This window comes from Phodopus roborovskii, unplaced genomic scaffold (genome assembly GCF_943737965.1).
Source record: "Phodopus roborovskii unplaced genomic scaffold, PHOROB, whole genome shotgun sequence".
In the NCBI taxonomy this organism is placed as follows: Eukaryota; Metazoa; Chordata; class Mammalia; order Rodentia; family Cricetidae; genus Phodopus; species Phodopus roborovskii.
In genome coordinates, this window is record NW_026126549.1 from 16,575,113 (window position 1) to 16,587,154 (window position 12,042).

The window sequence follows — 12,042 nt, forward strand, 5'->3', positions numbered from 1 at the left end:
CACCCGTGAAAGCTCGCAACCATCTGTAACTCCAGTTCCAGGGTACCTGGCACCCTCTTTTTGGCCCCTGCAGGCACCAGGCACGTAAGTGGTCCTCACATATACATGAAGACAAACACTCATACATATAAATAAATCTTTAAAAAACTTTTTAACTAAAAAAAAAAAAGGAAATCAACAGAGAGACCCAGCTGAACAACATGCAGAGCATGAGACTCTGGAGCACTCAGTGATAAAAGGTATCATCAGCCCCTTCCCTCAGGGCTCAGGCATCTCTGTGGGGGAGGAAGCAGAAAGATGGGGGGAGGGGAGGATGTCTTCCAGACACAACAGAACTGGAGTACCTGCGAACACAGAGACTGCGGCAACACACACAACATCTTTATAGGCTCAAGCCAGATAGGGTTCCAGCCACAAATGGGAGAAATGAAGACTGGGCCCCATCCCTAAGCAAGAAACGATTTGCAAGTGATACCCCGTGGCAACAGGAAAATCAGTTTTTGTCAATGGCATTCGATGTACATATCAACCACATTCCACATTGGGGGGGGGGGGAGGGTGCTCAGAGTAGTTAGCCAAAACAAAGGGAACTCGGTGGGGTTTTCTGGAATTTTTATTTAGTTTTGGCACTTCTTTTTTTGTCTTACTAGTCTTTTGCTTGATTTCCGTGTGCATTGTTTAAAGAGGAAGAGAGAGAGAACATAAAGTTGGGTGGGGAGGAAGGTGAGGAGGTTCTGGAAGCCACTTATTTTTACTATACTTAGTGTTTTGTTTTGGGTTTTTTTTTTTTGTTGTTTTTCTTTTTTCAAGCTTGTCTTTCTGGCCTGGTATACAGACCAGGCTGGCATCATCATGGCAATCCTTCAGCCTCAGTTTACAGAGAGCTGGGATTACAAGCATGAGCTACCACATTCAGCGATTCTGGGTAATTTGTTTTTACTTTTTTGTTGTTGTTGTTGCATTGATTTACTTTGTGTGTGTGTGTTCATTGAGTGTTCATCATACCACAGTGTGAGTGTAAAGACCAGAAGACAACCTCCAAGGTCAGGTCTTTCCTTCTAGCTTATGGGGATAGGACTCAAGAGTCTCAGGCCTGATGACAAACAACCTTATCTACTAAGCCTTCTTTCCAGCCCCACTACAAACAATGTGTAAGGAGTTAAACTTATTTATATAAGTTTATATACTTCAGTAGTGTTAGGAACTAGCAGCCAGCTGACCCCTGCCCCCGACGATAGCCGGGACGCTCATGGCTCATGGCCGTGTCATCACTACGACAGCCTTACCTGGAAGCTCAAGCTTTACCTGGCTGCCAGAGGACTGTTACGCATGCACACAAGCCCCCCTTTTAAAGCAAGCGCGCCAAGCGCACCTCTCTCTCTTGCTCCCCCTCTTTGGTCTCTCTCTCTTTGTCCCCCCTTCTTGCTCTCTCTCTCTCTCCTGCTTTCGGTTGGCCACCAACTACCCCCCCAAACTCCATGTGGGCGCTGAGTCTCGTGTTTGTGTTTCTTAGGCATTAGCTGCAGCAAAAGAACAACAAGTAGCTCATAGGCTCCAGGAGGAATAATGACTTAGTTTTTTACCCAGTGAAATACAAGGAGGGAGCACATAAAGTCCTGAGGAAATGCATACTGTTGACGTGAGCACAGCTATGCCAAGGACCCCAACACCTCAGATGCATGAGAACGGCAAGGCCTTTCCTAGGTACAAGTATGGGTACCCACAAACAATTGAGCTTCAGCTAAAAATCTGTGTATGCAGAACATTTCAAGTGCAGATCTCTCATCCTGAAGACAACAACCTGAGTTGCTCCCCACAGGCCTTCCTTGTGGGCATTAGCAAACTTGCCTCCTCCTCCTGTTCATACCCTGGATAATAAATGCCCTCAGTTCCTAGGCTGCTGTTTGTGTCTCCATCAGACTGCACAGCCCACCAGTTCTCAGCCTTTCTGTGTGTGTCTGTCATCAATCACTCAGGTCAATTTCTAAGTCCACTTTGCATGTGTATTTGCAAGTGTATTGTGTTTTAAGTTTCCTGGCTCTGAAGTAGAGGTTTTTAATCTTTCTAGGTCTAAGGTCTTCTGCCTAGAAAAAACACTGAATTTCAAGGCTCATGTAATGTATCTTGAGCTCAGGGCCCTGCTCCAACCTAAGGAGAAGATGAGGACCCTGGTAAGAACTTGGGTGGGAGCACATGCTCTTTCAAGCATGCTAGATCACAGGTTATTACGGAATATAAATTGTATTTCCATTTCGTTTTGTTTGTTTTATTGGGTTTTTGTTGTTGTTGTAGTTGTTGTTCTTGTTTTGTGTATTGGGTTTTTTGTTTGTTTGTTTGTTTCTGGTTTTTGTTTTTTGAGACAGGGTTTCTCTGTACAGCCCTGACTATCCTAGAACTCATTCTGTAGACCAGGCTGGTCTCAAATTCAAGAGATCCACCTGCCTCTGATTCCCAAGTGCTTTGCTGGGATTAAAGGCATATACCATCTCGGCCCAGTTTGTGTTTCCATTTCTGTTCTTTGCTGCTCAATGTGAAATGGAGTGGTGAGAACAGAGGCTCTTAGCTTAGTGGTAGAGTACTGGCCTAGCATATGACTGCCTGGGTTTAGTCCCCAGTACCAAAATAAAAGCATCTTTTAAGAAGGAAAAATGAATCTCTACATACCAAATGCCCCGCCAATCTCAGCCCCACTGGTAGGAATATTGACGTTCACAATGCCACAGTCTGAACCTTTGGGTCTGTGTGTGAGAGGAGAGAGACAGTGAGAACATAAAGGAAATCAAACAGAACAGAACAAAGTCCAGACATTCAGGCTCTCACCATGAACACAGTCATTCACCACATCAAACTTATATAAATGCTCAAAACAGACTAAGTTATACCCAATCCATCTGAAGATTCTGCCCAAATCCTTGGTAAAAATACTACTAGAAAGTCCTTGTTTCACTTCATTATTCCACGCAAAAACATCTTCTTCCTTCTAAAAGGACAAGATTGGAAGCTGTTAGTGTCATCAGTGTTACTATGCTCAGGTCAAAGTTCATTTCATAAAATACAGTGTTAGCAAAAACCAAGAGTCAATGCTTTGCTATATCTGTTTTCTTTTGTGATTTGGATCCCCCCCCCCTTTTTTTACCTTGAATTTGAAGATGTAGAGAATTGGGGCAAAAGTCTCCTCATGTACAATGGGTGCATTATGGGCAAGGCCAGTCACAATTGTGGGCTCTACGTAATTGCCAGGATGATCCATAACCTTAAGTAGAAAGATGAAATAAAAAGAATGGATGGATTTCCCTTTCCAGGACTTGGGATCAGAGGACATCATCCTTCCTACATTTATGAGGAGAAAAACAAATCAGCATATACTATTTCTCCAAGCAGCATCCTATTTGGAATGAAAATGCCCTCCTACTCTTATCTGTCAGAGAGAAAACAGAAAAAGATGTTTGGAGAGGAAATTCCTGCCGTGAGCCTCAATAAAGTTATCTGACAGGGCAGACTGCTGAAATGCTTTTTAAGTTCATTTAAAATAGGCAATCTGTACCCATTGTGTTACTGATAAATAGTGTTCTGCCCCAATTCATACACTGAATACGCAGAATGATGGGATCTCGACACAGGAGCCCCAGGGAGGCCATCAGTCATTGATAAATGAAGTCAGCAGAACAGACCTAATCCAATATGGCCAGTCTCTTGCCCTTTGGGGAAAGATCATGTGAGGACTCATCCACAATCCAGAGAGATGTCACCAGAAACTAACTCTGTCAGCACTCTGGAAGTGGTCTTCAACATCCAATTTCCAAAGCTTCCAAACCAGTTTCTGACACTTTGGCATGCAAGCCCTAGGGAATCCATATACATTACATAAAACTCCAAAAAGGTGCATTTGTAACCAGTCTCCACACAACCTGCCCACATAGTGTACCATTATCTTTCCTCATGAAACACTCTAGCCCAAGTTCTGCATCAACCCTGCACTCTAAACTGTTGGCATGCAACTCTATCTGTTCTTCCATGGGCAGACTGAACCATGAACTTAAGAGTCACATAGGGGTAGAACCTATTTCTGTAACAATTAGGTGAAATTCTTGACAGAAAGCTCAATATAAGAAAAAAAAAAAAAGACACAAATATACACCCACATGGTGTCCAATCAGATTTAAGTGTTCCCACTCTGGGGGAATCTGCTTTCAGAATGTCTAGCTAGGACTGGGTCTCCATAAATTTTAAATTAAATGAAACTAAACATGCAATAAATGAGTGTACACCTTTTGCACACATGGAGGCAACAAATCCATGAAGCAAAGGCCTTGGCTATATGCTAAGAGAACTGAAAATAAATGCAGTTCTCAATGGGGAGAATAACACTTGCCTTTAGTCCCAGTACTCAAGACAGGCAGAGGCAGGTAAATACTGAGTTCCAGGCCACCAGAGTCAAATGATAAAATGGGGTCTCAAACTACAACCAAAATGTAGTTCTCAGGTGTTGAAAATAACAGTATGTGTTTGTGATTTCTTTAATTAATTTTCTCAAATAACCAGTAGACATGAATTCTAACTACCCTAATATTGTTTTATTCTACAGCGCATCCAGACTCCTCCATACAAATCCTAGGGACTGGCTCAAAGGCAACCATGACTGAGTTTCTTCTGTGTCTCAGGCCTATTCTGTCATCATGCATTCCTCAAAACCCTTTCTCCCCTTGTGATAGGTATGGGAAGAAGAAAAGCACCCATCTAAGACCCTTTACCAGTTTTTCTCAGCAATCTGTGTTGAAGGGAAAGAAAGAAACTAGGCTGTCACTACCCACCCACAACTCTCATTACCTTGCCCCCATAGACCACTGTGCCTCCTTGTTTCTTTATTTCTTCCACAGCTCTAACAAACATGCTCACTGCCTGTTTGGTATGGAGTGGTCCATAGAGAATATTCCCTGGAGAAAGAAAAGGGAAACTCTTCATTTTGCCCTCAATAGCATCATTTTATTATGTTAGTGCTTTCAAAACTAACCGGCTAAGCCCTCCTCCCTATACACTTGGTTAAGAGCAAGAATCAGCAACTTCTTCTGTGAAGGACCAGATTCTTAATATCTTATGCTTTGTATCAGGTATGTGGTTTCCAACACAACTATTCAACTCTGCCTTTGTAGTCCCCCGTGCTGCCACCCACAATATGCAAATGAGTAGGGTGGCTGAGAAGCAGACAGAAAGAGATAGCAAAGCAAATGTGTTTGCTAAACCCTTGCCTTAGAGGAATAGCTATCAAAGTGATGCCCTAAAAACACAGCCATGGCATGTTCATAACAGTGTGCCCACTCTTGAAGGCAATTATAATCTCTGTGGCTGGTGTGCAGTTCAACGGGGTAGACTGCCAGAAACAAACAAGTCGATGGTCAGAAACTAGAGTACTGATGTAACCACTGGGAGAGTTAGGCCCCTGCAAGGATGCAGCAGTTGGCCATGGAAGACCTTGGCAAGGATTATTTCTAGCAGAGAAAATAACAGGAAAGGGCCAGGAATGCTTGAAAACAGTGGACAAACTGGAACACAGGCCAAGTGGACATGGGTCTAGTGGACAATAAGCAAAGTGTGAGGAAGGCAGGCAACACAATGAAAGCCTGGGCATCTGCCACAGAAGGAATCTTGATTTTAGTCTAAGCATAATGAGAATCGCTGGAGTGTCCCAAGCAGAAGGGTGAATTATATTTTTTCAATTATTTGTATTTTTGATTACATGTGTGTTTGTGGAGACATCTGAGTGCCTGCAGAGCCCAGAGGCATCAGACCCCTGACGCTGGAGTTATTAGATAGTTTTAAAGCTGGACATGGTGGTGAATGTCTTTAATTCCAGCACTTAGGAGGCAGAGGCAGGTAGATCTCTGTGAGTTCAAGGCCAGTCATGACTACACCATGAGACACTGTATCAACCCCACCCCCAAAAAGCAGTTGTGAATCACCTGATATGGGTGCTGGGAAATGAGCCCTGCGGTTCTCTGTAAGAGCACTAAGTGTTCGATTTAACCCTGAGCCATCATTCCTGACCCAAACCTCCTCTCTCCCCCCCCCCCTTTAAAATATGGGATATCATTATGTAGTTCTATGAAAACTTACTATGAAGACAAGGCTAGCCTCAGACTTACAGAGGTTAGCTAGTTCTGCCTCTTCCTCCTAAGCAATGGGCTTAAAGGCATGCACCACCATGCCTAGTGTGATTATATCTTAGAAACTACTCTGGATGCTATGGAAGAAAGCAGTGGAAGGCAAGTCTGGCGATTCAAACACTTTCCTTTGGAAAGGACAAGAGCAGTAAGAAGAAAAAGAACTCAACCATCACCCCATCCAACCAGCAGGACCTCAACGTTTACACATGTCAAGGACGAGGTCCTAATCCAGGAAAACATGTCATCAAATGCCCCTCAGACCTCTCAGAAAAGGGCACCCCACTACCACCTCCAACTCGGAAGGTCAGAAACACAAGTAACACCAGCTATCAGAAGAGGGTAACTTTTAAGAAGAGAATCAGCTACTCACGGTCCCAGGGGTTGCCAACGCGGATCTGCGAGTAGGCGCCTTTCAGTCTCCGAACAACTTCCTCATGGATACTTGCATGCAAGAACTATGTAAAGAACAGGCATTACGGGGAATAGCAAAATGAATATACAAGTCTTCAGACAGTAACTAAGTTCTTCAACAGTACTGATTAGTAACTACTAAAAAACTACAGTCTCTGAAAACAAACCGAAATCACGCTTTCAATTATATATTTTCTAGTTTTAATATTAATTACATGAAAATAAACCATCTTGCTGTTCTTACAGAAGATGCAAGTCTAGTTCCCAGGACCCACCCTGGGCAGTTCACAACCACCTGTAATTCCAGCTCTAGGAAACCTGATGCCCTCCCCGCTTTGGCCCCCTAAGGGCACCTGTGCACATATACACATTCACAGGAATTAAAAGGACAATCTCAAGCATGCTTTGGACACACTCACCAGTCGCCTCACAGAGGTACACCTTTGGCCAGCTGTTCCCACAGCAGCAAACAGAGCTGATGGCAGAACCAGGCTGAGGTCTGCATCCTCAAAAGCTTAAAGAAGTACAAGTATGCCATCACTGCACAGTAGGCAGACAGTGTTTGCTAAGCAGTGCAAAACAATGCCTTTGGAAAATATAGTAACACCAAATAACCACTGCAGGACAGATGACTCATGGTAGAGACACATCCAAGGGGGAAGGTGCGCTCTTCTTCTAGGGAAGCGTTGATGATGACAAATAGGGCAAAGAATCTACAACCATCACCCAATACACAAGTAAACTGAGGCTCAGCTAGATCATGTCACCTTTCATCTCTGTTTCAGAGATCCCTCACTACTGCTCCATGAAAACCCATCAGCTCAAACTGGGCGATGGTGGCACACACCTTTAATCCCAGCATTCGGGAGGCAGAGGCAGGCGGATCTCTCTGAGTTTGAGGCCAGCCTGATTTACACAGTGAGTGCCAGGACAGGCTCCAAATTAATACAGAAAAACCCCATCTCAAAAAAAAAAAAAAACAAAAAAAACGCATGAGTTCTGCCACCATCAGGATGCTCACCTGTCCCAAACCACTCCCCACTGCCACAGTTTCCTGCTCCTACATGAAACAGCCTGTCCCTTGCTACAAGGGAAAAATCAAAGCCTGTTCCAGCTTCCCCGGAAGACATCCAGGGAAGTCCTGTCACTATCTTTTTCTCCATTCCTCTTCCTCTGCCCTCAGAAGAGTATTCTTTACAAGGTTAACCTTTACGAGGCTAATTTACTACTTATAATCCCTGCTTCCTTGTGCCTTCTGGAATCTGACAGCCACTGCCCCCTCCTATGCTGTCACTGTCACCCTTCCAACCTAAACATCCCCAGGTCAGGAAGATGAAAAGAAGGCATCTCACACACACAGGCTTGACTTTCTACCCATTTCACAACTCTTCAGTTCCAATATTTCAATTTTCCCCCAAATCCAAGGTCTTGTACATGTGAGGTTCTGTACTAGCTCCATCCTTGACATCAGCTCTCAGAGCACAGCACAGACCACAGAGCTTCAAGGACTTCCTTCCACCCATTCAGGAAGAAAGCATCATTATCCTATGTTTCAAATGAGCAAACTACAGCTTTAAAAGATGCACAGCAGTTGGGGAATTAGCTTTGTAGTGTAAGGCCATGTACCGCTCTCAAAGAGGACCCACATTTGGTTCCCAGGATCCATATCAGGCAGCACACAACCACCTATAACTCCAGCTCCAGGGAAGCTGGTAGCTCTTTTGGGTCCTCAGGTCACACTCTCTCACACACACACACACACACACACACACACACACACACACACACACACACACACGTAAAAGAAAAAATCTTTAAAAAAGGAAGTGTTCCTTCCTAACACGAAAGCCCCCCAATACTCCACTAAAGGTCATCTTTGTGTACCTGAAACTAAAGAAATCAACAAGTCACTTGGGAAACAATTGATTATTCTAAAACACATAGCCAGTTTCTACAAAACAAGAGAAGGAAAAGCATGAGGAAGTAATGCCACATTAGAGACAACAGAAGTCTCATGCCCACATTTAAGACCCCAGATAACATTTTCCCAACATTATCCTGTTCCTTAGCTCCCTTTTCCACTAAGGCAAGTTCATGTTCTGACTTCTAAGGGAAAGTCCTAAAGACAGAAACTGAGTCCCACACACACAGAGCACAGAAAGGATGAGTTCCAATGCAAGTTCCATATATTCAAGATGACTGCAGAGAGCACACTGAACAGAAAGCAAAGCAAAACGCGACAGCCTTACCTATAATGGCATTGTTTCCTCCAAGCTCTAACAAGCTTCTCCCTTTAAAAGAAAACAGACACAATTATTTCCTATTTCAGTACTCGATATATACCACCTCCTGTTAGAACCATCTCAGGTATCCTTTCATTTACTTCTGATTAATGAAGCAGCCTAACAATAATATTAATGACAATTACAGCACTGTATGGCAGTTACATACACACCCTGCAAATGGATATAAATTAAATGCCCACACTGTATGCGAGTGAGCCCATGCATATATGTTTCTAAAGAGAGGAAATGACAAAGCATTATACACACAGCTGCCATTGCTGCTCGCTCTGGTCAGGGAAGCTTTCCTCCACAGTGACTACATTGATTCAGAACTAGTCAGAGGACTGACAATTCATGACAGCTGAAGCCCACCATGGATGGGATGGAACATCTCTATCATGCCCTCTGAAGTGGTGGAGAACAGTGACTTCCAGGCAGGATGTGGCTGGTAATTAACTCAAAGTAACTGTGTGATTACCCAAATAGGATGGGACCTATCAACATCATGCCATGGAAAGGGGGGAACTCACTGAGTCCCACCACTCCCTAGGGACTTATACATAGTTAGTGGTTGATGGATGAGGGAGAGATCTTTTCTTAGTGGTATAGCAACTGGTAAGGCACCTGTGCGCCTATAAACAAACCCTAACCCCAAGAAGAACCCTAATGAAATTCCCTAGGGGTTGACCAGATGGCTCAGCAAATAAAGGTGCCTGCAGCCAAGACTAAGTTCAATCCCCAAGACCTACATGATTAGAGAGAACTGACTCCTGCAAATTGTCCTTTTACCTCCACAGATGTGTGTGAGGGCACGTTTACTTACACACACACACACACACACACTATAAAACGTAACTCACTGGGTCTCACACACGCATACAAAAGACAAATGAAAACAGAAGGGGGCTAGTTAGGAGGTGAAAGAAGCAGATGAGGGAGGGGAACAAAAGACAGGGGGGTAGGTAACACCCAGCAGTGGAAAAAATGAAATCAATGCCTATCATTTCATTGTGATGACACACCAAATGTATTTAATCAACCATTCAATGTTGAATATATTAGTTGTTGGCTATCAGTATTTTTCGTTATCTACTTAACGTAATCTACATAACACTGCCTAGGTGTTATGACAAAAGGACTCTTGACATGTAACTAAATTCATTCACAGTTCAGATGCCTGGACTCTCCCCTGTATTAAAGACTCTCTGAATGCCTGGCTCATCCCACACTCCACAGCATAAAGACTTGAGATCTGATCAGTTTTATAGATGTGTTTCGCTCTACTCTTTTGATTATGTTTCCTCTAAAGTAACTCATTTGAAGTTGCAGAAGTGTGACAGAGGAGAGTACACTGTCACTCCCACGGCTCTGAAAATTAGTGGGTACCAAGTATGAACGCTATGGCTACTATTGGCCCGCAAAGCCTCTGAGGACTACAACAGCTCCAGCTTTAGGGACAAGAACTGATCTAAGAAGGCTCACTGTCAACAGCATGGCAGAAGATTCTTCCGTACAGTAATTTCCACTTCCTGGTAGTAAGGGAAATCTGGCATAAGGGAAGTCACATGCCTTCCTAATCTCCCTCCCCTTCCAGACAAAAGTGCCTATCGCTTAAGATAGCCAACAGCATTCAAGAGGTTGCAATCCTAATATGCTACTACTTAAGCAAGAACAAACTACGGCTTTGTGTAAGAGATGGTGAGAAGGTGAAAACTCTGCTTCTGAGAACAGAGACGAATGAAAATGAGTGTCTTTTCCTGCTTATCATACACACAAGGTGTTTATTCACATCTATTGCCCATTTTCCATTATTATTCTCTTCATTTATTCTGTGTATGTGAGAGGGTGGGAGAGACAGACAGAGCAAACACACACACAAGAATACAAGTATCACAGCATGCATATGGATGTCAGAGGATAACATTTGGGGGATGGCTCTTTCCTATCACCTTGTTTTTGGGGGGGTTTGATTTGTATTTTTTGGGGGGAAGAGAGGGGGCGTTCAAGACAGAGTTTCTCTGTGTAGCTTTGGAGCCTGTCCTGGAACTCACTCAGTAGACCAGGTTGGGCTCAAACTCACAGAGATCCTCTGCTGGGATTAAAGGTGTGTGCCACCACCGCCTGGCTTCATCTTGTTTTTGCCCTATTATTTCTACCACTAGGCTATGAATGTGAGCTTCCAGGTGATTCTCCTGTCTCTACCGCCTCACAATGGAAGTACTGGGACTACAGATGCAAGACACTGAATCCAGCTTTTTTTTAACATGGGTTCCAGGAATTAAACTTAGTTATTAAGGTTACACAGCAAATGCTTTTATCCACTAAGTCATCTTACCAGCCCCCCAATAAGTGTATTATTTGTAGTTGGAAATATAGCTCAGTGGTTGATCTTTCTATATTTCATACACACCTTTAATCCTAGTATTTTTTAGGAGGCAGAGCAGACACACCTCTAAGAGTTCAAGGCCAGTATGGTCTACATGGCAAGTTCCATGCTAGTTATCCTGTCAACAACAACAACAACAACAAAACACTTCCTATATATTAGACACACATTCCTTAGTGGAGAAAACACTTGCAAATATTCTGTGCCCTTCTCACTTTCTTCCTCTGCTATACAGTGAAGCACAGAAAGTTTCTGAAGTCTAATTTAACTATTGTTACTATTAATACGTGTGCCTTGGGTTCATTTAAGAAACCACTGCCTAACCCAGGGTCACAAAGACTTTTTTTTCCTAGGTTTCCAAAAATTTGGTCTTGGCTTTTACATTTAGGTCTTTGATGGATTTTTAGTCAAGTTTGGGGTTTAGTGTAAGACAAGGGCAAATTTCATACTAAATTCACGAGACTGTCTAGTTGTCCCAGCACTGCCTATCAAGAGAGACTGTTCTTACCCACTGAAAATGCCTGGCAATCTTGCTGAGAGGAAAAGCACCCATTAGTAATAAATGCATGGGCTCTTGGTCCTCTCCCATTGATCTGTGACTTAATGCAATCATTTTGTTGTAAGCTGTAAAATTAGCAAGTAGGAAATCTCCATCATTAATCTTATTCAAAATTGTTTCAGCTATCCAGGGCTCTTTGCATTGCTATAGGAATTTTGGTGTCAATTGTCACTAGCCACAAAACAGACAGCTGATGTTGACAACAACTACACTGAGCCCATAGATCACTTGGGAAGAATT

General features: G+C 43.3%; 1 protein-coding gene across 2 annotated transcripts in view; it reads right to left on the reverse strand.

Annotated features, from left to right (window-relative positions):
- Aldh7a1 (aldehyde dehydrogenase 7 family member A1) overlaps positions 1 to 12,042 on the reverse strand; it is a 47,369-nt gene that overhangs the window by 20,500 nt on the left and 14,827 nt on the right. For both annotated transcript variants that reach the window (XM_051200773.1, XM_051200774.1), the window contains exons 10-16: positions 8,822 to 8,863; positions 6,992 to 7,086; positions 6,532 to 6,616; positions 4,828 to 4,934; positions 3,137 to 3,253; positions 2,883 to 2,980; positions 2,665 to 2,738 (exon numbers count right to left, since the gene is read on the reverse strand). In XM_051200773.1, the coding sequence (XP_051056730.1) occupies positions 2,665 to 2,738; positions 2,883 to 2,980; positions 3,137 to 3,253; positions 4,828 to 4,934; positions 6,532 to 6,616; positions 6,992 to 7,086; positions 8,822 to 8,863 (618 nt within the window). The remainder of the gene's footprint in view (positions 1 to 2,664; positions 2,739 to 2,882; positions 2,981 to 3,136; positions 3,254 to 4,827; positions 4,935 to 6,531; positions 6,617 to 6,991; positions 7,087 to 8,821; positions 8,864 to 12,042) is intronic.